The 25557-nt window shown below is 40.8% G+C and overlaps 1 protein-coding gene across 1 annotated transcript in view; it reads left to right on the top strand.

The window, feature by feature from the left end:
- adam17.S (ADAM metallopeptidase domain 17 S homeolog) overlaps positions 1–25557 on the top strand; it is a 47479-nt gene that overhangs the window by 4964 nt on the left and 16958 nt on the right. The window contains exons 3-8 of the mRNA XM_018265931.2: positions 4294–4423; positions 11078–11211; positions 12940–13028; positions 15693–15858; positions 18773–18915; positions 20243–20329. Of these exons, the coding sequence (XP_018121420.1) occupies positions 4294–4423; positions 11078–11211; positions 12940–13028; positions 15693–15858; positions 18773–18915; positions 20243–20329 (749 nt within the window). The remainder of the gene's footprint in view (positions 1–4293; positions 4424–11077; positions 11212–12939; positions 13029–15692; positions 15859–18772; positions 18916–20242; positions 20330–25557) is intronic.

Raw genomic sequence — 25557 nt, 5'->3', positions numbered from 1 at the left:
CCTGGGCAAATGCCCCTAACTTGTTACTCACCCCTCTGCGCAGGTCCTGTCCACGGAGTTCACAGTCGCCATCTTCTCCCACGCGCGTCTTCTTCCTGCTTTGACTGGCGTATTCTGCCGCATGTGCAGTAGGAATATTTACCGGTATGGCTCTACTGCGCATGCTCCGAATGTCACGAAGGAAACTTTGTGACATTCGGCGCATGCGCAGTAGAGCCGTAGCGGTAAATTTACCTACTACGCATGCGCCACAAGACGCGCGTGGGAGAAGATGGCGACTGTGAACTCCGTGGACAGGACCTGCGGTGAGTAACAAGTTAGGGGCATTTGCCCAGGGGGACAGGTAGGCCAGGGGGGAGGAGGGAGGGAGTGGGGGCAACACGCGGGAGGGGTTTTGCGCCCAGGGGGTTTCCTTCTCCTTTAAAAGCAAACATATTATTGGTTGTTATGGGTTACAGAGGATTTCAGGGGCGGCCTTAAGTTCTTAAAATGGCAATTTTCTATTTATGACAACCCAATGGCACATACTACTAAAAAAGTATGAAAATGATTTTTTTACAGGAAGCAGGGTATTACATATGAGCTGTTTTTATGCAATATATTCTATATAGACCTGCATTGTTCAGAGGTATAGTTTTCCTTTAAACAATAGGATAGTGTTCTAAATTACCCGGAATTTAGGCTTATTGTAATCTGTGATGGGCAAATGGGCAGACAGTAAAAGATCAAGCCACTTTTAGGCATTCCCAGCTAGATAGAGTGAACCTTGATAGTACTTTCAGACACCTGATTTGCTGTTAATACTGAATGAATGTTCAGGTTTCCCCTACCAGTTTGCAGTCGGAGAGGTGTAACTGGAGGACCACCTCTTAAGGTCCCCATAGACGCAAATATCTCGATCGATTTCAGTGCACTCCGACCAATCCGTCAAATTATCGAGAGGTTAGTGGGAATCGAACGATCGTGCATCATACGATTTAACGTCCGACATCTGTCAGAAAATTGATCGGTCAGGTTAAAAAATGTTTATCGGTCCCAGTGCAATCTATCTATGTTTGCAGGGCCAAGCAGGCAGCTCCCCTTTGTTTTCCTGGCAATATCGCTTGAAATGGTCTTTTTAGTTGATGGACAAATCGCACATTTAAACGATCGTTTCGAGATAATCGTGGTCTCGCGGTAACGAAAAGATCTTTTTAAAATCTTTCAGCTTTAAGGTGGCCATACACTATTCGATCCGCTTTGGCAAGGTTGTCAAACGAGTAGATCTTAACCCGATATGCACACTAACGGCTGGGCGATATTGGGTGAATACTAACGTTCGGCCCTGGGGCCAAATGATCGGATTACAATTCTGCGAATGGGCGCCAACGGGTCGCAGGACCGCACCCTGGATTGCAGAAAAAAAATCAAACTTGCCCGATCAATATATGACCGATTTTTGGGCTGATATCGATTGGGAGGACCCGTTGGGAGCCCCCACACATGGGCAGATAAGATGCTGAATCAGTCTGAAGGACCAATATCGGCAGCATTAATCTGCCCGTGTATGGCCAAGTTTATTTGCATCAGATTTTGGCTGTCAGTTTCTGAAATTCGTCTTCTATCTTCTCTTTGTTCCAGTCTGGGTGTGCATGATGAAGTGAAAAGACAATTTAAAGTGGCCATTAGTGATGAGCGAATTTTTTTGCCAGCCATGGATTCGTGGCAAAAATTCCTCATTTCGCCATGTGCGAATTTAATCCTGAAACTCCGCCCTTTGACTTTAATGCATTAGGACAAAAAAGCGCCCATTGACTTTAATGCATTAGGACAAAAAAGTCGCCATAAGAAAAAACACCCATTGACGTTAATGCATTTGGAGGAAGAAAAACTGTTGCGAGCGTAAAAAATTGTTGCAAGTAAAAAAGATTTTGATGGCCATTGATTTCAATGTGTTTCGCAAATTTTTTGCAGTTTCAGGAATTTTCCAGGGAAGCAAAATGGGACAGATTAGCTCATCACTAGTAGCCATACACGGGTAGATTTAGCTTAAAATATAAAGACATTTCTAGTTATTATTTTTATTATTATTTATATGACACCATAATTTCCCACAGTGCTTTAGAATATGAGGACATGCAAATGATAGACATAAGAGGAAAAATAAAGTTGGCACTAAATTCCCCATTAGAACAGCAGGAAGCACGAGTGAGTTTAATAGGATTATGCAAATCAACCCATGTACAAAGGGTACTTTTGGGTGTTTTGAGTCCACCCTGAAACCACCTCCATAAATTTGTATTGACATCATCTGCAAGTGCTTTCAGAGGTTTTCGGCCCAAGTCTGTTTGGGTGGATTTGGGAACTTTGTCGCCATGTTTTTTGGCTACTCGCGTGAATACATTTTTATAATAAACGTTTTTATTCATGTGTTTATGATTTATAGGTGGTTCACCGGTCCTGTTTTTCACTGGACAGTCCCGATTCTGACAGCTCAGCCTGCAGTTCCGGGTTTGTTACTGAAATGTCCCGACTTTCTCTTTGATCTCCTGCACTGAACAGCCAGAAAAAGATTCTAACTTAATTGGCTTTTGGCAGAGAGCCCAGAATAGATAATTAGATAAATTTGTAACATTTTAAGATTAGCAAAGAAGCAATTGTAACAATTTAAGATAAGCAGGTCTCTTGGGGAAACTGATTTGCAGCTTAAAGGACAATTCACCTTCATTAGCAAAACTGTAATAAAACACAGAACTGTTTTCAAAATTTCGTAACCTGACAAATTTTGTAAAATGGACATGGTAATTAGGGGGTGTGGCCACAAAAATGGAACTGGTCAATCACAGCAAATCTTTTCGTCCCTCTTTCTATTTCCTTAATGTTGGGAGGTGGGCACTTATATGTGGTCCCAATGTTAGGGCTAGAATTCTGATGAAACATTTTTGGAGCGTAGATTTGGCAGACGTCCAGATGTTCTCTTTTATCTGGGGTTCGTTCACCTTTAAGTTATCTTTAATATGTTATAGAATGGCTAATGCCAAGCAAATTTTCAATTGGCCTTCATTTATTCCTTTTTTTTTTTTTTTTTTTTTTTTTTTTTATAATTTTTGAATTATTTGCTTTCTTCTCATGGTTGCTAGGGTCATTTGGACACAAGCAACCAGGTTGCTGAAATTGAAAACAGGAGAGCTGCTGAATAAAATAAATAACTATAACAAATAATAATAAAGTATAACCAAATGTTAAGTGTCTCAGAATATCACTCTCTACATCATATTAAAAGTTTTTTTAAAGGAGAACTAAACCCTAAAAATTAATATGGCTAAAAATATCATATTTTATATAGTGAACTTATTGCACCAGCCTAAAGTTTCAGCTTGTCAATAGCAGAAATGATCCAGGACTTCAAACTTGTCACAGGGGGTCACCATCTTGGAAAGTGTCTGTGACACTCACATGCTCAGTGGGCTCTGAGCAGCTGTTGAGAAGCTAAGCTTAGGGCTCGTCCCTAATTATCCAGCAGAAAATGAGGTTGGCCTGCAAAGCATGAAGTAGTGTTCTGGCTATTATGTTAGACATTCAGTCCCTCCAGCCTTTATACATTACATTTTTGGCTAACTAACTATATTAGAAACATTTTTTATTTTGTACAGCCTATCTATTTACCCAGTTTTTATTTTTACACCTGAACTGTTCCTTTAAACTGGGAGAAGTGATTGAGCTGCAGATCATCCACCATTGTATTGGATTACAGTGGATATGGTAGCATACATTGCTCAAAGGGATTCCCAGCTCTTCTGTAATGTTTCTCTTGTGTATATAGACCCAGAAGCCTTTCATTTCTAAAGCTTTGCACCCACCCTTATTAGGAATATATATTCTAGGCATGCACTGAATCCAGGATTCTGGCTTTTTCAATAGGATTTGGATTCGGCCGAATCCTTTTGCATGGCCAATCCGAATCCTAATTTGCATATGTAAATTAGGCGTGGGAAGGGAAATAAAGTAAAAAACATTTTTCCCCTCCTTTTCCTTCCCCGCTCCTAATTTGCATATGCTAATTAGGATTCGGTTCGGTATTCGCCCGAATCTTTCACAAAGGATTCGGGGATTCGGCCGAATCCCAAAAAGTGGATTCGGTGCATCCCTAATATATTCCCAAGCATATGCATGGACACACATTTGTACTACTCATAGGCATTTAGGAAGAGGTAAGTTTTACATGTTAAACCAGTTTTGTGATTGTTCTCCTCCAGTGCTTAATGGCTGGATGTTGTGTTTTAATTAACAAGCTCTTTTGTGGTTTTGCCGCAGGTCTCGACTCCATGCTCTCCGAGTACGACGTCCTGTCTTTGTCCAGCATTCAGCAACATTCCCTGAGAAAGAGGGACCTGCAGACTCAGTCACAGATTGAAAGAATGCTGAGCTTCACTGCACTCCAGAGGTAACTGGATCTCCTCCTGCCATTGGCTCTGCCACCTTCCTCTTATTCTTATAGACCAAAGTGGAAAACATAGAAACCCTTTAGCTGTAACAAACAGCATCTCCCACACTTAAAGGAACAGTAACACCAAGAAATGAAAGTGTTTTAAAGTAATGAAAATATCATGTACTGTTCATCTGCACTGGTAAAACTGATGTGTTTGCTTCAGAAACACTACTATAGTTCATATAAACAAGCTGCTGTGTAGCAATGGCGGAAATTGAAAAAAAAAGACTGTATGACACGGGTTAAATAGTGGATAACAGATAACGCCATTATGTTCTACAGAGTGTATCTGCTGTAACCTGAGCCCTTTCTCCTTTGAATGGCTGCCCCCATGGCTACACAGCAGCTTATTTATATAAACAATAGTAGTGTTTCTGAAACAAACACACCAGTTTTACCAGTGCAGGGCAATACTGCATTATATTTTTATTACTTTAAAACACTTACATTTTTTGATGTTACTCTTCCTTTAATGAGGCATACTGGAATTCAGAATTCTCAACACAGTGTTGTGTGACATTTTAGAAAGTCACCAGAGCTCATTTATAAACACACAGTGACTGACTTTCTTTTCTTTCAGCTGCAGGTTGAGCAGAGAAAGCAAACATCTGATTGGTTGCCATGGGTTACTGCCCAGGTGCAAATTTACCCAGCAGTCCCATTATGGCAGGGTTGGAGAGTTCAACTCTATTTGTCTTGATCATCTGAGTATGTGTTGGGTGCTGATAACTAGAAGACCCTAGTATGTTTGATGGACCACTCCTAAGTTCGTGTTCACTAGGGATGCACCGAATCCACTATTTCGGATTCGGCTGATCCCCAAATCCTTTGTGAAAGATTTGGCCGAATACCGAACCAAATCCTAATTTGAATATTTTTTTTACTTCCATGTGATTTGGCCAGGCACAAGGATTCGCCCGAATTTGAATCCTGCTGAAACAGGCCGAATCCCAAAACGAATCCTGGATTCGGTTCATCCCTAAATTTAACTTTGTCCTAGTTTTGCTATTAGGGTTTTCCAATGCTTTGTCTTCCCAGCCTGCAAATTGTTGGAATTCACTTACTAACATTGGTGAAATCTGAATCACTGCAGTTACATACAGCAAATATTTCCTTTCGTGTTCTACCTGCTTTAGTCTGATCAGATCTAACTGCTCATTGGGTAAGTGCCTGGTTACAAAATAGCCCAGGGTAGAGTCCTGCGCGCGTCCATTTTTTGGAACCTGTACCCTACCCGTAACCTGCGATCCGCAACCCGGACCCGCAACCCGCATTCTTACCTGCTTGCACCCGCTACCCGGCTCGACCTGCAAGTACCTTATCCGCAACCTGGACCCGCGACCCGCTGACCATCAAGAATCAGGAAGTGCTGTCTTTGTAAACCGGAAGTGACATCATCGGAAGTAGACGTGATCAGGAAAAAAAGGAGTAAAACAGGAAGTGCTGTCATTGTAAACCGGACGTGAAATCATCGTAAGTAGACGTGATCAGAAAAATGGAGTAAATATTGATACTGAGAAGACCTGCGGCCCAAGCCGCAAATACGCAGAACCGTCGACCCGCGTCTATACTCGCACCCGGAACTTCTGCCCGCAACCCGCAGGTTTTTGCGGGTAACCCGCGGGTACCCGACCCGCTGCAGGACTCTAGCCCAGGGTTAGCCTTGTTCTCTCCAGCAGCCTCAAACCCAGTTGACTATGAAGCTACAGTTTATTGCAAGTCAGATTTTCTTTTGCTTGTTTTTCTGTTAACAACATTTTCTTTTCATCCTTCCATTCTCGCTATTTAACAATTTTTTTTAAACTGTATTGATTAAGGTGCCAGTGGCAATTTGACATCAGCATAGGGAGGATTAAATCCCTGGTTGAGGGTGTTTAAACTTAAAGGACAACTAAACCCTAAAAATTAATGTGGCTAAAAATGCCATGTTTTATATACTGAACTTATTGCACCAGCCTAAAGTTTCAGCTTGTCAATAGCAGCAATGATCCAGGACTTCAAACTTGTCACAGGGGGTCACCATCTTGGAAAGTGTCTGTGACACTCACATGCTCAGTGGGCTCTGATTGGCTGTTGAGAAGCTAAGCTTAGGGCTCGTCACTAATTATCCAGCAGAAAATGAGCTTCCCCTGTAATATAAGATGATGCTACAGGTTTGCTGATTATTAAATTCTGATGCTAATTGCACTGGTTTCTGTGCTGCCATGTAGTAATTATCTGTATTAATTACTAATCAGCCTTATATTGTGACATTTCTATTCTATGTGTACTGTATATTGTGAGTGGGTCCCTAAGCTCAGTAAGTGACAGTAGCATAGAGCATGTGCAGTGAATCAGCAGAAAAGAAGATGGGGAGCTACTGGGGCATCTTTGGAGACACAGATCTTTACTGCTAAAGGGCTGTGGTTGCCTTGGGCTGGTACAGAAGCCAAAAACATAATGTACAACATTTCTAGCTACTTCTTTAGTTAGGCTTTAGTTTTCCTTTAAAGCCATACTATTGCAGCTTAAATTTACTTTAGTTCTCAGTAAGGAAATGGAACAAAGGTCTCAGTCATCTCTCTGTCTCTCTTCCTGTTTGGTATCGCTCAGTATCAGAAGACAATCAGTTGTCACTTCCCTAAAGCATCTCTGTTGTAACTGTGTTTGTTTCCTCTTCCATTTCTAGGTGCAGTGCATGGAAAAATGAGTAATTATTGCAGTAACCTTATAATGTGTGGGGGTTACTTTTAACCCATTCAGAGCTCTAGCTTTAGCACAGGGACCGGGCTGCTACAATTAAGAATTACAGACCAACCTACAGCCGTTGGAAACTGCAGAATTGTCACTATTCATAATTTAATAATGCTAATTTCTAACTACAATAATTATTAATAGGATTGTAAACCCTCGATCTGTCCTGCTGATCCTAGTTCTCTTTACCATAGCTGACCAGAAACATAATTCTATATACAAACTGTCACGTACATTTTGAACTATTAAAGGTACCGAGTCCATTGTTGTGCCAATATATTTATGCACTTAAGCCAGAGACGAGCAGATTTACCTTCATATCGGACGAGCGATCGTGCAGTGCCATCTCCCGACCTGCCACTAATCATTCAGATCAAATAAAGTAGTAAAAGAACAGATCAGACGATGTTTTGCCCCTGACAGCAATCGAAAGAAAGTTATGTCCAACAAAAGCTGGTGACAGTCTCCCACTGATATCGTCGGCAACAGAAACGGAACTAGAGGGGGGCGGGCCCTGGCGCAGGACGCGCAGCCGGGCCCCCCCGCCCCCCTCCGTACACCCGGAACTGGCCGGGAATATGCGACGCAAAGCGGCGCGCGGACTGCTGGGGGGCCCTGAGGGGGTGCGGGCCCTGGCCCGCTCGCACCCCCTGCTCCCCCGGTAGTTCCGCCACTGGTCAGCAATACATGCAGAGAAATTATCGTTAGCCGACAGAAATTTTCTAACCTGTTCGATCGTCTGAACGACCGATCGACATCTCACGGAAAATGTCGGGATTCTCCACACACGACCCAAAAATCTAACGAAACTGAGATTTGTGCGATCAGATCTTTGCGTCAATGGCCATCTTTGGATCCTAAGTTAACTGTCATTGACAGAAGTCAATGAGCAGAAGTGTGTGGCAGTTTTCCTGTCTTCCTTTATTTCGGTGGTTGTCACCTTTTTTATATCTCCCTCGGGAAACATTAGCGTCATGACCCAAATATTGGTTTGACCCTTGTTTGAATAGCTATAATATTATATTACTTAGGGGGATCAAGGAAATTCACCCTAAACTGAAAGGTGACCCGCAGATTAAAGGAGAACTAAAGCCTAACTAAAGAAGTAGCTAGAAATGTTGTACATTATGTTTTGTTCTTCTGTACCAGCCCAAGGCAACCATAGCCCTTTAGCAGTAAAGATCTGTGTCTCCAAAGATGCCCCAGTAGCTCCCCATCTTCATTTCTGCTGATTCACTGCACATGCTCTGTGCTGCTGTCACTTACTGATCTTAGGGACCCACTCACAATATACAGTACACATAGAATAGAAATGTCACAATATAAGGCTGATTAGTAATTAATACAGATAATTACTACATGGCAGCACCGAAATCAGTGCAATTAGCATCAGAATTTAATAATCAGCAAACCTGTAGCATCAGCTTATATTACAGGGGAACCTCATTTTCTGCTGGATAATTTGTGACGACCCCTAAGTTTAGCTTCTCAACAGCTTCTCAGAGCCCACTGAGCATGTGCAGTGCCATTGACTCTCTTAACAAGAGGAGAAACTCCTGTGCACATATTTGAAGGCCTGTATCATTACTATAGAGATGCCAAACCTGGTTCATTAAGTTCAATGTATAAAATATGTCATGTCTTATAAAAAAAAAAAAAATGTCATGTCTAGCCATATTCATATTAGGCTTTACTTCTCCTTTAAGAATCTCTGCCTTGTATGATGTCACATGGAATTTCCATGCTGCAGCAAGACATTGAGATAACAAGGACTTTACTATTGTGTTTGTTTCTTTCTGCCCTGAAAATTACAAGTTCTCAGTCAAGTACAGCAATAGGATTTATTATCTGGAAACCCATTAGCCAGAAAGATCTGAATTACTGGAAGGTCATCTACAATAGGTTCCATTTTAATCAAATAATTACAATCATTTCCTTTTTCTCTGTAATAATAACACAGTAGATTGTACTTGATCCCAACTAAGATATTATTGATGCTTATCAGTGGCAAAACAATCCTATTAGGTTTAAATAATGTTTACATGCTTTTTTAGTAGACTTTACTTATAGAGCTCTAAATTACGGAAAGACCCCTTATCTGGAAACCCCCAGGTCCCGAGCATTCTGGATAACAGGTCCTATACCATTTGAATAAGAGACTGGAATATGAATAGGAGAGGCCTGAATAGAAAGACGAGCAATAAAAAATAGCAATAAGAATACATCAGTTGTCTTACAGAGCATTTGTTTTTAGATGGGGTCAGTGACCCCCATTTGGAAGCTGGAAAGCGTTAGAAGAAAAAGGCAAATACTTCGAAAACTATGAGTAATAAATTATGTAGACCAATTGGAAAGTTACTAGGAATTGGACAGTCTATAACATACTAAAAAAATCATCTCAAACTTGGCCCACCCCCCATTTAAAGGGCCAGTAACACCAAGAAGTGCAGTAAACAACAAGCAATACTAAGGGGCAGATTTATCAAGGTGACTAGGGAATAGTCGAAATTCGACTCGAATTTGCAAAAAATTAAAAAATTTGAATTTCAAAATTTATCATGTACTGTCTGTTCGATTTCAACCATTTGCCATCTTAAACCTGCCGAATTGCTGTTTTAGCCTATGGGGGACCTCCTAGAACCTATTTGGCGTCAATTGGTGGACTTGGATTCGTACGATTTGAATTCGGCCGAATACGGACCTATTCAATTGAAAACTGACCTATTCGACCAAAAAGAAAACTTTGACTTAATTTCGGTTGGTCTTTTTGAATTAAAATTTTGACGTTTTTTCAATTCGAATTTAAACCCTTGATAAATATGCCCCTAGAAAATTCAGAGTCACTTATGTGTCTTTATTAATTGTAGTGGAGCAGTGGATCCCAGACTCTGGGGCTGCCCCCCCCATTGGAGGGCAAAGTTAAATGGCCAGTTAAGGGGAGGAATTAGGGAGAATGAGCAATTTGCTCTTTTAGGAATCCCATGGATAGTCCATCTCTATTAAAAAAAACTCTAATAAATTCGATTTTAATCACAATTCGAATGGCATGTTATTTATGAAAACATTTGACCGTCTCCAATTAGATCAAATAGTCCTGACCTGAAAACTTGCATCAAATTCAAATTGAGTTTAATTGATTCTATGGGCGTCATTTTCAAAGTGAAACGTGGCAATAATTTGGCTCATCGCTACTATTAACATCTTCAAATAGTTCATTGACTTCTACGTGAACTTGGCAGGTTTTAGGTGGAGAATAATGGAATTAGAACTGTTTCCAGGGTTGAGATGTGATAAATCTCACATTCAAATTCAAGTTGGTGGTTTTAAATTAAAATTTGTGAGTTTTGATCAAAATAAAAATTCGAATTTACTAGGGATGCAAGAATCCAGGAGTCGGTTTGGGATTCTGGCAGGATTCGGCCTTTTTCAGCAGGATTCAGCCAAATCCTTCTGCCCGGCCAAACGGAATCCAAATCCTAATTTGCATATGCAAATTAGGGGCAGGGACGGACACCGCGTGACTATTTGTCACAAAACAAGGAAGCAAAACATGTTTTCCCCTTCCCACCCCTAATTTGCATATGCACATTAGTATTCGGACGAATCTTTCACGATGAGTTCGGCCGAATCCAAAATAGTGGATTCGGTGCATCCCTAGAATTTACCATTCAAACCTTAGTAAATCTGCCCCTTGGAGTGAATATGTATTTACTGTCCTAGTTATTCCAGAAGCTATCACTGATATTTTCATTTCTGTTCTCATTTCATGAACTAAGGGGGGCCCTGTCCTAATGTTGGACCTTTAGGGGGGAAATTTTGCCCCAAGCTAATGGAAGTTGTCACTGTTTAATGTTTTGTTTGATATTTCTTTTTAAGGCATTTTCAATTGTATTTGGCATCAAGCACAGAGCTCTTCTCAGAAAATCTTCAAGCGCTGGTACTGGATGGGAACGGCAAGGAAAAGAAATACCAAGTGAAGCGGTCGGATTTCTTTACTGGACATGTTGTGGGTGAGTTAAAGGGGAACATTTCTGGAAATAATGATTATCACTGCAAGGGGGCACTATATTTTTATAGTATAAAATAGATTGGGGGAGAGATGCAGATGCACCTTTTTACCCAGCCCAGCTCATTGTGGGGGTTATTTATCAAAGTCCGAATTTATCTCAATATTTTCTGCTACAAACTCCGATCAAATCCGTTCTGGTTTTTCTGCATATTTATTGTTACAGTTACCTGAAAATTAGTTTAGCGGGAAAAAAAATCTGACTTTTCACCCGAAAACTCTGATTTTCGAAAACTTCGGGGTATTGCATGAAACCCAACACCCATCAAAAAATCATTGGGACTTCTCCCATTGACTTATATGTAACCTCGACAGGTATGAGATGCCGGATTTTCAGATTCTGACTTTTCCATCCTCTGGGTTTTATAAATTTTGAAAAATTCATGATTTTTTAAAAATCACAAATTTTTCATGATTTTTGCATTCAGAGTTTAGTAAATAAACCCCAAAGTGTATGAGTTTATGGCATTGTGGGCTGCCATGTTTCTTATCATATGGCCACACTTTCCTGAATTTCCAAGCACCTCTCTGCCAAGTGAATCAGTGTAGCTTATCCAACTGATATACATACATGCAAATATTTTGTGTTTATGAAACCCAGCTTGCATCTTGACTAGGAAAACGGGAATTCTCTCGTTTTCCAGATAAGGTATGAAAATCCAAATTATGGAAAGATCTATTAAGTCCTAGAAAATCATGTAAACATGAAATAAACCCAATTGGCTGGTTTTCCTTCCAATAAGGATTAATTATATCTTAGTTGGGATCAAGTACAAGATACTGTTTTATTATTACAGAGAAAAGGGAAATCATTTTTTTTTTTTTTTAAATGTGGATTTTTTTTTTATCATAATGGAGTCTGTGGGAGAAAGGCATTCCATAATTCAGAGCTTTCTGAATATTAAGTCAGCTATTAAGTAGCAGAAGAACATCTGTATAAGGAAAAAGTGTTCAGATCACAACCTATCTGACTATCTGGGCTTTTAGGGACAGTAAATTAAAGGGATTCTGTCATTATTTTGGTGTATTTTTTTCCTACTCGATTCGCATATTTTTGATGTTTTTGTCCTGGAGATTTCCACTAATGATGGGCGAATTTGCCGCATTTCGCCTTGCTGAAAAATTTCCCACTAAATATTCTCGAAACTGTGCCGTTTTTTTGATTCGCTGGCGAAAATGCACCGGCGTCCAAAAAAAACGGCCGCGAATAAATTCGCCCATCACTAATTTCCACTGATTACAACATAAAGGTATTTTCAGGAGATGTGTTATATGTGTTTGTGCTTTCTGAAAGATCATCTAACAAGTAGGTAGGGGTCTTTTAGGACCAGGGTCGGACTGGGGGGCCCGGGGCCCACCGGGACTGCAGTCCAGGGCCCCCTACAGGCCCCCATCCCCCTACTGTGCGGTGCTGTGCGCCACCTACTCAACGCACATGCGCACACTGTGCTGCACGAAAATCCTTTTTTTTAGAACAAAAAACGAGCATCAGGAGAGGGGCCCATGAGGGTCGGGGCCCACCATTTTTTTCCGGTGTCCCACCGGGCCAATCCGACATTGTTTAGGACAAAAGGTTGAACTTGATGATCGACCCCCCCCCCATCAATGTCTCTTAGGGCATATTTTTTTCTGGTTAAGTTTTGTGAGCATTTCTGTGATACTCCATTTACAGGTGAGCATAATTCCAAAGTTTTGGCACACATTGGCGATGGAGATTTTACAGCGCGAATAACAACAGACGGAGAGGAATATAATATTGAGGTAGGCACGCTTATAGCTATATCTCGTCATATAAACAGTGATGAAATTCATCTCATGTTTCCAAGCTAGTGTCGCACCATGAATTTCTATTCATTACATGGGTACACATCCCAGCTGTAAGTTTTAGTGATTTACATTAATGGAGGAGGAAAGGCATTTTGTTCTTGGGGGTGCCAAAAGTTAGGATTGTATTTACTTACCTGACACCCCAGGCCGATGCTCTGGGAAAAACTGCAGCAAACTGCACCAGCCCTGAGTTATTCCGCGAACACCACGAAACGATCCTCATCCTGCTTCTTCTTTCTTCTCGCGGCTGAGCATGAACAATAGAGTGAAAAGCCAAACTTTTACAAAGAAGTCGGCTGTTTCGCTCTACTGCGCATGCGTCTGCCCCGGGAAATTTGAAGATAGAAGAAGCCAGAAGACGATTGCTCAGTGGTGCTCACTGGAAGAGGTCGGTGCAGTTTTCTTGTGATAGGAGCACCAGCCCAGGGTTTCAGGTAAGTAAATACAATCACTTGGGGTGCCTAACTTTTGGCACCCCCAAGTAAAAACACCTTTCCTTTAACTCATTATTAATTTCATATCAGCTAGGGATGCACCGAATCCACTAGGGATGCCCCGAATCCTTTGTGAAAGATTCGGGCGAATACCGAACCGAACCCTAATTTGCATATGCAAATTAGGGGTGGGAAGGGGAAAACATTTTTTACTTCCTCATTTTCTGACAAAAAGTCACGTGATTTCCCTCCCGCCCCTAATTTGCATATGCAAATTAGGGTTCGGATTCGGTTCGGCCAGGCAGAAGGATTCTGCCGAATCCGAATCCTGCTGAAAAAGGCCGAATCCTGGCCGAATCCCGAACCGAATCCTGGATTCGGTGCATCCCTAATATCAGCAGTCTTTGAATATTAATACCGGATTTTCGGCTCAGCAGCTCTCTTCAAGAGACGCCTTGCTTTGCTGCCATGTAATGTTTTGACAACTGAGAGGCCGTTCACATTGAGTTCAGGGATTGTTCTTGCAGCCAGTTGCAGGTACATGTGTCTTAGCTGACACTTTAGTGCAGTGATCCCCAACCACTGGCTCACAAGCAACATGTTGCACCCAATGGCCTCAAAACCGGTGCTGCCAGTTTTAAAGGAATGACAATATAATGTAATGTTGCCCTGCACTGGTCAAAGCTGTGTGTTTGCTTCAGAAACACAACTATAGTTTATATGACTGCACAGTCTTACCCCGCTCCACGGCGCAGATCGAAGGGAACACAAGAGACGGTATTTTTCAATTTTCTTTCGGCTTTATTTGGCACATCTTAGTGAGTTTCTAGCAGTGGGTTGGTGAGAAAAACCTACGCGTTTCGTGCCCTCCCTCCAGGCACTTCCCTGACGAAGTGCCTGGAGGGAGGGCACGAAACGCGTAGGTTTTTCTCACCAACCCACTGCTAGAAACTCACTAAGATGTGCCAAATAAAGCCGAAAGAAAATTGAAAAATACCGTCTCTTGTGTTCCCTTCGATCTGCGCCGTGGAGCGGGGTAAGACTGTGCAGTGATTGTTACTTCCTCGGCGAAGTGAGGGAGATCCCGCGAGAGCTGCGATCGAAGGAAGAGACGTTTCATCTAAGAGGGTGAGCTCCGATTTAATGTCCAGACCTGTTTCTCAAGTCTATTTATAGTTTATATGAGCACGCTGCTGTGTAGCCATGGGGGCAGCCATTCAAGCACAGGATACACAGTAGATAACAGATACGTTTTGATGAATCCCATTGTATACTACAGAGCTTATCTGTTATCTGCTGTGTATCCTGTGCCTTTTCTCCTTTTTCAGCTTTGAATGGCTGCCCCCATGGCTACACAGCAGCTTGTTTATATAAACTATAGTAGTACTTATCTGTTATCTACTGTGTATCCTTTGCTTGAATGGCTGCCCCCATGGCTACACAGCAGCTTGTTTATATAAACTATAGTAGTACTTATCTGTTATCTACTGTGTATCCTGTGCTTGAATGGCTGCCCCCATGGCTACACAGCAGCTTGTTTATATAAACTATAGTAGTACTTATCTGTTATCTACTGTGCATCCTGTGCTTGAATGGCTGCCCCCATGGCTACACAGCAGCTTGTTTATATAAACTATAGTAGTACTTATCTGTTATCTACTGTGTATCCTTTGCTTGAATGGCTGCCCCCATGGCTACACAGCAGCTTGTTTATATAAACTATAGTAGTACTTATCTGTTATCTACTGTGTATCCTGTGCTTGAATGGCTGCCCCCATGGCTACACAGCAGCTTGTTTATATAAACTATAGTAGTACTTATCTGTTATCTACTGTGCATCCTGTGCTTGAATGGCTGCCCCCATGGCTACACAGCAGCTTGTTTATATAAACTATAGTAGTACTTATCTGTTATCTACTGTGTATCCTGTGCTTGAATGGCTGCCCCCATGGCTACACAGCAGCTTGTTTGTATAAACTATAGTAATGTTCCTAAAGCAAACATCTGAATTTTACCAGTGCAGGGCAACAGGATATTATATTTTCAGTACTTTTTAAAAAAAAAAAAAACTTGGGGATGTGTCACAAGTATTCTTTCCAGGCTTTTATATTATTTTCTTTCTGTTTTCTATTGACAAATACTCTTTGTTGGTTGCTTTTCCCAGCCCCTATGGCGGTTTGTGGAGAACACGTCAAGAGATAACATGTTGGTTTACCGCTCTGAAGATATAAAAGACTTTTCTCGCTTGAAGTCCTCAAAGGTCTGCGGGTACATTCAGCCTAAGGAAGACCTCTTTAAAAACGAGCAGGACACAGCAGAAGCGCCTGAAGGTTTGGATGTTGTTACTTTGTATTACAAAGAAATAATCTTGCCATGTAACACAGCTAGAGGAGTCGTTTACCATAAAAGTTTACAATGTTATAGGATGTCCTTTTCTGAGCAACTTTTAAAGTGGTCTTCATTTTTATTTTTTATAGTTGTTGAATTGTTTGCTGCCTTTTTTCCATCTTTCCAATGGGGGTCACTGACCCCAGCAGCCAAAAACTATTGCTCTGCGAGGCTACAATTCCATTGTTATTGTTCCTTTTTATTACTTATCATTCTATTTAGCCCTTCATCCGTTCATATCCCAGCCTGTCAGTCACACCACTGCCTGGCTGCTAGGATATATTGGACCCTAGCAACCAGATATCTACTGAAAGTCCAAACTGGCTTGCTGCTAAACAAAAAATATTTTCCCAGAATATCATTGTCTCCATCAAGTTAATTTAAAGATGAACTACAGTGTAACCTCAGTTTTACATCCACTGATTTTCAGTTTTCCCTCATTTTAAATTGTTGTTTTGTGTTCCCACCTATATATTATGCATAATACATTTCCCTAATTTTACTGGATTTTCCACCATTTTTTTCTGGTCCCCTGAAAAACGTAAAAAGGGGGTTCTACCGTATTTCGTTAAAAAAGTAACAAGGCACATATTTAAATCCATAGCAATTAAAAAGCAATTAGATATGGGATTCCAATATTGATCGAGCTCCCAATTAATCGATTTTACTGTAGCACTCTGAATCCCAATAAAACTTCCATTTCCAGCAAACTTCCCCCAAAATGCAGCTAAAGAGTCCCAATACCACCACTTTTTTTGGAACTAGTGTAGTTTACATTATGATATAAAAGGTCTGATAACTGGCTAGGGGTTACTTCAACTGAATATAAACCATATTACTATGTGCATGTTCCTTTCCACTTTGCATTGCTTTAATGATGAGATAATGGTACATTCACAACCTTTCCGCTGTTTTCCTTCTGCATTGGGAGTAGAGAGATAATCCTTGTGTCACATAAGAGTTTAAGCACTGCTTTTTTTCCATTGCTTCAGCTGCTGCCCACTCCCTCGCCCTACTAATAAAGAACAGCTAGTGAGTGGGTGGCATCTTGTAGCTTGTGAGCTGCAGGGAGGTTGGGGTAGAGTGTGGGAGAATGGGATAATACTAGTGCAAAGGGGTTTTTTCTATCCAGCAGCCAATGTGCCAAAGGAAAAGCATTGAAGCAATCTTAGTGTACTTGTTTATTGGATGCCTTTTTATCGGAAGAGTAAATGACAATTATTAAATTAGTACTGTTTAGCATACATTTACTGTGTCTTCAGACAGTGGAAACTGCTATTATTAACAGAGGAATAAAAAAAAAATGAAAGAAAAGAATATGGCTAGAAATTCTGTATTTGATATACAAAACTGTACCAGGCCCGAGGTTCTGATGCCCTTTAACAGTAATGAGCCAGGCACCCCCAGTAATAAAAAACCCCCTTAAAGGACAAGGTAAGTTAAACTAAAGAAGTAGCTAGAAATTTTGTACATTATGTTTTGGGCTTCTGTACCAGCCCAAGGCAACCACAGCCCTTTAGCAGTAAAGAACTGTGTCTCCAAAGATGCCCCAGTAGCTCCCCATCTTCTTTTCTGCTGATTCACTGCACATGCTCTGTGCTGCTGTCACTTACTGAGCTTAGGGACCCACTCACAATATACAGTACACATAGAATAGAAATGTCACAATATAAGGCTGATTAGTAATTAATACAGATAATTACTACATGGCAGCACAGAAACCAGTGCAATTAGCATCAGAATTTAATAATCAGCCCTGTAGCATCAGCTTATATTACAGACCAACCTCATTTTCTGCTGGATAATTAGTGACGAGCCCTAAGCTTAGCTTCTCAACAGCTGCTCAGAGCCCACTGAGCATGTGAGTGTCACAGACACTTTCCAAGATGGTGACCCCCTGTGACAAGTTTGAAGTCCTGGATCATTGCTGCTATTGACAAGCTGAAACTTTAGGCTGGTCCAATAAGTTCACTATATAAATATGGCATTTTTACCCAAATTAATTCTTACTGTTTACTTCTCCTTTAAATGTGTTTAACTGTTCTAAATGGATAAATTTAGTTGATACATTTGTTATCTTTGTCCCTGCTGAGCAGAATCCCTGAGTTTCATTACAGGCAGCTGATAGACTTGATACAATAGTTGCTAATATTCCCACAGATACTGCTGAGACTAATTGTATCAACTAAATGGAGCAAATTGTAACAGTTCAGAATCTGCTCCTGGATCACTGAGCTGCCAGACTGAGACCACCGAGACACGGACATTAAATTGTTATTAAACTTCAATTTCGGAAAAATGATAAAAAAATGGAAAATACAAAGCAATTGCAAAAAAGTGTTTATTTGTGGTGAAATATCTGAAAACAACGAAGCTGGAAAAAGTGTTTGGAAGGTGAACGACTAGGGATGGACGAATGTGACCCGTTTCGCCAAAAATTCACCGCCGTCTAATTATCGCGCCTTTTTTTTGGGACGCACGCCGCCATACAAGTCTATGGTCGTCATTTCCACGGCAAAACAAGGCGAAAAAATTCGCCCATCCCTATGAACGACCCCGTTAAATTTGACCACAGTTTGTGTGAATATGATACAGGCACTAGACTGTGAGCTTGACTGGGGGTGATGTAAAATCCTTGTGTATCTTGATGCTGTTAAATAAAGCATAATGTGCAAGGGGACGGCCATGATTAGAGGGGTGTAGTGTCAGACTCATTCTCTCACTCTCATAGAGCTGCTATATCCCCAGGCTTGTACAGTAACTCTGTGCTCTTTATCACTATAGTCACAGCTCACTGTAATTCCCTTTGTGATGCTCGTGATGTTCAATTGCTTTTTTGTTGTTGTTGTTGCAAAGGTGATGGCTACTTGCACCGAGAGAAAAGGCAGAGAGCTGCGCCAGACCCCATGAAGAATACTTGCAAAATGGTAGTTGTAGCCGACCATCGGTTCTTCAAGTATATGGGTCGTGGAGAGGAGAGTACCACCATCAACTATTTGGCAAGTATCACACGTATATGAGGCCCTGCACTTGGATCAGTATGGGATCAGCCCTTGAGATATTGGGATATAACTGCATCTTGTTATACCGGTATATTATCAAGAATGCTCAGGATCTGGGGTTTTCCGGATAACGGATTTTTCCGTAATTTGGATCTTCATCCCTTAAGTCTATTAGAAAATCATGGAGACATTAAATAAACCCAATAGGCTGGTTTTGCTTCCAATAAGGATTCATTATATTTTAATTTGAATAAAGTACAAGATGCTGTTTTATTATTACAGAGAAAAAGCAAATCATTTTTCAAAAACTAGGAATATTTCATTACAATGGAGTCTATGGGAGATGGCCATTCCATAATTCATAGCTTTCAGGATAATGGGTTTCCAGATAACGGATCTGATACCTGTATAGCTTTGCTTTTTTTTTTTGTTAAAGGGACAGTAACACCAAAGCATGAAAGTGTTTAAAAGTGAAAATATCATGTACTGTTGCCCTGGTGTGTTTGCTTCAGAAACACTACTATAGTTCATATAAACAAGCTGCTGTGTAGTCATGGTGGACATTGAAAAAAGTCTATATGGCACAGGTTAAATAGTGGATAACGGATAACACCATTATGTTCTACAGAGCTTATCTGCTGTGTAACCTGAGCCTTTTCTCATTTGAATGGCTGCCCTCATTGCTACACAGCAGCTTATTTATATAAACTATTGTAGTGTTTCTGAAGCAAACACAGCAGTTTTACCAGTGCAGGGCAACAGTGCATTATATTTTTATTACTTTAAAACACTTTAATTTTTTGATGTTACTGTTTCTTTAATCAGGGAAAAGGCACTGACTCTATGCTTGACCAATGGAAAGTACAGGGGATTACAACACCTCTTTAGGGCTGGGACACACTGGGCGATTTGGGGAGATTTAGTCGCCTGGCGACTTTCCACAACCAATCTTCCCCGAATGCCTCACCTCGCTCTGCGCCTGGCTAAAATGAAAAATCGCCTGCGTAATCACACGCGGCGATTCGTTTTCCGAAGTCGCCCGAAGTTTCCTCGTGAGGCAACTTCGGGCGACTTCAGAAAACGAATCGCCGTGTGTGATTAGCGCCGCGACTTTTCATTTTATCTAGGCACAGAGCGAGGGGAGGCATTCGGGGAGAAAAGTCACTGCGATTAGTCGCCAGGCGACTAAATCTCCCCAAATTGCCCAGTGTGTCCCAGCCCTTATACTTACAGCTGCAGTATCCCATTCATGCTCCCATTATAATGATAAGATGTTTAGTGGAAGTGGCTAATAGAATGTGTAACTTTTCTCCTATGGCTGCAGATAGAGCTGATTGACAGAGTGGATGACATCTACAGAAACACCTCCTGGGATTCCCAGTGGAAAGGTTATGGCGTACAGATAGAACAGGTACCCGTCTCTGTGATGCTGAAATTGTATGTGTAAATGATGTTCATATTTCCTATTGACTGTCTGATTTGTATGATCGATTTTACACGCCCGTTTCTATTATAAACATTAGCCGAAACAGCCTCTGCCGGGTACAACACAATAGGAACTGCCAGGTCTGGACTGGGACAGGCCCTGGCATTACAAGTACAGAGAGGCCCAATCAGCCCCCCACCAGCCCACTTAATAGTGACTTTGTATGGCATCTTACGGCAGCCCCTCTGGCATTTGCCAGAACCCACAGATTGCCAGTCTGGGCTTGGGCACCGCTAATTATACACCAAAAGTAGGGAAGCATCCAATCCAGGATTCAGTTCAGGTTTCGGCCGAATACTTGTGCCTGGCCAAATCAAGTCCTAATTAGCATATGCAAATTAGTGATGGGAAGGGAAAGTACATATTTTTTGTCACAAAACAAGGAAGTAAAAAATGTTTTTCCACTTTTCGCTTGCTGTCCCTAATTTTCATATGCTAATTAGGATTTGGATTCAGTACAGTATTTGCCCGAATCTTTCAGGAAGGATTCGGAGATTCGGCCAAATCTCAAAGAGTTGATTCGTGCATCCGTGAACAAAAGGCATAAAGGGTTTGGATGTGGTTTTGGTAAATCATAAACTAAGGAGGTTATTTACTAAACTCCGAATTGCAAAAATCACGAAAAATTTGTGATTTTCTTTTATAAAGTCATACTTTTAAAAAATCATGAATTTTTCGGAATTTATTAAACCCCAAGGATGGAAAAGTCTGAATCTGAAAATCTCAGACCTGTCGAGGTTGCATATAAGTCAATGGGAGAAGTCCCAATTATATTTTGATGTGTGCAGGCTGTCGTGCAATACTCTGAAGTTTTTGGGTGAAAATTCCGAAAAAAAGGTGAAAAATCTGAAAAAATCCTTGCACAGATATATATGGAGGATTTTTGCAGCAACGTCCACTCCATCTGATGCCAATGCAGTCATTTTGGGGCAGATAGAAGCAAAGTATATATATATATATATATATATATATATATATATATATATATATACTGGCAAAGTAGATTCCAGGTGTCACATGGCCCACTCCTGAAAGACGGGCTTCTCCTGACAAGCTCCTAATGTGATCACATGGCCGGCCAAAGCTCAAATAATCAAATTGGTGCAATCTGACCCATTACCATGGTAACCATCACTAAATAAGAGAATCTAAGGGGCATATTTATCAAGGGTCGAATAATCAATTGAAATTCGAATCCTCAAGTTTAAAAATTCACACATTCGAATTTTCATCCCCCTAATCGAATGTACATTTAGAGATTTATCACACCTTGACCATAGAAGCAGTCCTAATTGGAATATATGCCACCTAAAACCCACCGAGTTTATTTTTACAAGTCAGTGGCAGAGGTCCGTTGAGCCATTTGGAGATGTTAATAGTGAAAAATTTGATCTAAAACTAATCCCAAAGAGTGGATTCGGTGCATCCATAACCAAAAGACATAAATGGTTTGGATGTGGTTTGGGCAAATCATTAACTAAGGGGGTTATTTACTAAACAACGAATGCAAAAATCACGAAAAATTTGTGGTTTTTTTTTTAATAAAAGTGGACTTTTTAAAAAAAAAATCACAAATTTTTCAGAATTTATTAAAACCCGAGGACGGAGAAATCCGAACCTGAAAATCCGGCATCTCAGACCTGTCGAGGTTGCATATAATTCAATGAGAGTAGTAGAAAAACCCGGAAAATTTTGAAAATTTGATAAAAAATCTGAAAAAAATGTTGAAGATCTGATTTTTCATCAAAGAATAAATAGTGAAAAATTTGATTTGTACGAATTGTATACAAATCGAAATACCAATCGAAATACCAATCGAAATGAATCAAATTTTCAGGTCTGAACCATTTAATTGAATATTATCCATTATCTTAAATATCCTCCCAGTCGATTTGTGAGTATATTTGAATTTTAAAAAAAACTCACATAAATTCGAAATTCGACGTTTGATAAATGGGCCTCTAAGTGTTTTTTCCTATTCTCTTTACTTTGCACTGGATCAGTTCTGGAAATGACTGTATTGTAACCAAGTGAAATAAATGCTCAGTGGAAGTATAAATGTATTTCTAAGACACTGGGCGGGTTTGAGGCCTCTCACAGTGCGTATTGTCTCAGTGTGATGAATGTGACATGTCTGTGTTTGTTGTCACGCAAGGGGAGGACTATAATATCTGTATATAGGCAGTAAACGAGCTGGCCAGGCATCTGATGTGGAGGAGTGAATGAATCAAAGCACAAATGGCTCATACTTGCTACTTGCTCCCCTCTCATCACAAATCCACTGGACTGTTCTATCCTGTTGTCTTCAGAGTGGAATTTACTCGCAGTACCATTTGGCATTTACACTCATTTCTACAGTGCCATCACATTCGGTCATTGTTTTGTTATCAAGACTATAATATTTATTAAAGAGAGATTACACCAGATAACTTACAGAGGCAGCAGGCGGCTTACTTAAAGGAACATTACTCTGATTTATAGGTTGAAATAGAACCCCCTGGTCATTGACGCGTCTCCTACAGCTTCTATAAGTTTATATAATTGGACACCCCAAATCCTTATAGTATCTATTCACCAATAGGGATCATTTAATATGTTAATTGAATCTCCTAAAGCTCCCATCTGTGGGTGGGTGGGGGGGGGGTGTAGACATTGCATGAAGGGGTGGGGTGGTAGCAGTAAGCTTTCTTTTCTCACTGCTTATTCCCCATTACTTCTGAATGCCAAACTAAAGACTCAGGGGTATATTTATCAAAGAGTGAAGTTAGAGGTCGCCACAGTCTTCTAGAGTGAAATTCCGCCTCTCTCAGTTCATTCTATGGGATTTTGAAAGGTGTATTTATCAAAGGACGAACTTTCACTTTTACCCATTGACAAATACTATTTTAAAAATCCCATAGAAATGAATGGAGAGTGGCGGAATTTCCCTCTAGAGGACTGTGGTGATCTCTAAATTCACTCTTTGATAAATATACCCCTCAGACTCTAGGTTCTGCAAAGCAGGGGGTGGCAAGACTCGCCCCTCTCCAGTATGTACAACTGCAGACTTCAGGGGTGTAACAGTGTGAGACACAAGGCAATGTATTACTGCCCTTTTTTCTACCCCTGGGTGATTCCAAATGCTTGTGTTTAAAGGGATCCTGTCATCAGAAAACAAAAAAAAATATTTTTCAAAATGCACCAGTTAATAGTGCTACTCCAGCAGACTTCTGCACTGAAATCCATTTCTCAACAGAGCAAACAGATTTTTTTATATTCAATTTTGAAATCTCACATGGGGCTAGACATTTTGTCAATTTCCCAGCTTCCCCTGGTCATGTGACTTGTGCCTGCACTTTAGGAGAGAAATGCTTTCTGGCAGGCTGCTGTTTTTCCTTCTCAATGTAACTGAATGTGTCTCAGTGAGACATGGGTTTTTACTATTGAGTGTTGTTCTTAGATCTACCAGGCAGCTGTTATCTTGTGTTCGGGAGCTGCTATCTGGTTACCTTCCCATTGCTGCTGGGGGGGGGAGGAGTGAGGGGGTGATATCACTCCAACTTGCAGTACAGCAGTAAAAAGTGATTGAAGTTTATCAGAGCACAAGTCACATGACTTGGGGCAGCTGGGAAATTGACAATATGTCTAGCCCCATGTCAGATTTCAAAATTGAATATAAAAAAATCTGTTTGCTCTTTTGAGAAATGGATTTCAGTGCAAAATTCTGCTGGAGCAGCACTATTAACTGATTCATTTTGAAAAATATTTCCCATAACAGTATCCCTTTAATGTGTCTGCAGACTCTGAGCAAACACAGTGGGGTATAATATATATAAAGCAAGAGGATGGGTACAGATGGTACATCAGAGATAAGGGGAGGGAGTCCTTGGCACAAGCAGTCATGTGCAGAACAGAAAGCTGCGAGTCTGAGAAGCCAGAGACACTGCTGCAAGGGGGGAAGGAGGGGCAACTGAAGCAGTAATAGATAATAGAGAAGCCAAGCAAGGAAGCTGAAGGGGCAATTAAGCCAATGGATAGGTGGGGCCGACAAGGAACCTGCTGAGATTATAATTAAAAGATATTTGCACTAAGTGTGGCTTTCACTCCTTTCACAAACATCACCCATTATCAGTGCCACTGTCTGGGCTTGTTGCCAATTATCAGCATTAGTAACTTGGATTCAAGCCCTGGCATATTCTCCCCACTGTCTGATGATATTTGTTACGATTCCTTTGTTCATTATTTGGATTTTATAATGCAGTATATTGGCTTCTGTTTTTCCGTAATTCCCATTTCTCTTCCTAATCCGAATGCAAGAAATGCATAGCCTGACGCGCTTCATGCCCAGAGAATTCAGTTGATATGTGGCTGACCCCCGGCCACTGGTTGTTGAGGTTGTTTAAAGGCTCCCAACTCAAGTCAGCAGGCAATATGGCCCCGAAAGTATAAGACTGGCCAGAATTGTTTAAACTGCCTGAAAAACTCATGGACATGTATGTATGTATGTATGTATGTATGTATGTATGTATGTATGTATGTATGGGTATCTGTTGGAGAACTCTGCAGACAACAGGCTTGTGTTTGCCAAGGACTCATACTTGTGAACCTGCAGTGTTTCTCTTCACCTTTTAGTACAGGTTTGGGACTGGTTGTCCAGAATGCCCGGGACATGGGGTGTGCCAGATAATGGATCTTTCTGTAATTTGGATCTTCATACCTTAAGTCTACTATAAAATAATGTAAACATTAAATAAACCCAATAGGCTGGTTCTGCTTCCAATAAGGAGTAATTATATTTTAATTTGGATCAAGTGCAAGTTACTGTTTTATTATTACAGATAAACAGGGAATGATTTGTAAAAATTTGGATTATTTGGATAAAATAGAGTCTATAGAAGACGGCCTTGCCGTAATTCACAGCTTTCTGGATAAAGGGTTTCATACCTGTACATGATATTGCTGTTTTCCAGCTACACCAGAGCAGCAAGTGAGTAGGTAGAGTTATATAGAGGATATTGATCAGTTCTGCTTATAAGTTTCTTGTATGTCCCTGGTTAAAGAACAGCGTTTGGTACTGCTCCCAGCTGCTCCTCCCTTTACCCATGCAGGTATTTGCCACAATATTTCTGAAATGCATGTCAGTAAACCCCAGTGTTTTAAAAGACAGTCTTAAG

Source organism: Xenopus laevis, chromosome 5S (genome assembly GCF_017654675.1).
Source record: "Xenopus laevis strain J_2021 chromosome 5S, Xenopus_laevis_v10.1, whole genome shotgun sequence".
In the NCBI taxonomy this organism is placed as follows: domain Eukaryota; kingdom Metazoa; phylum Chordata; class Amphibia; order Anura; family Pipidae; genus Xenopus; species Xenopus laevis.
Note: the sequence above shows the minus strand (reverse complement) of the source record. Positions and strands in the feature narration are given on the sequence as shown.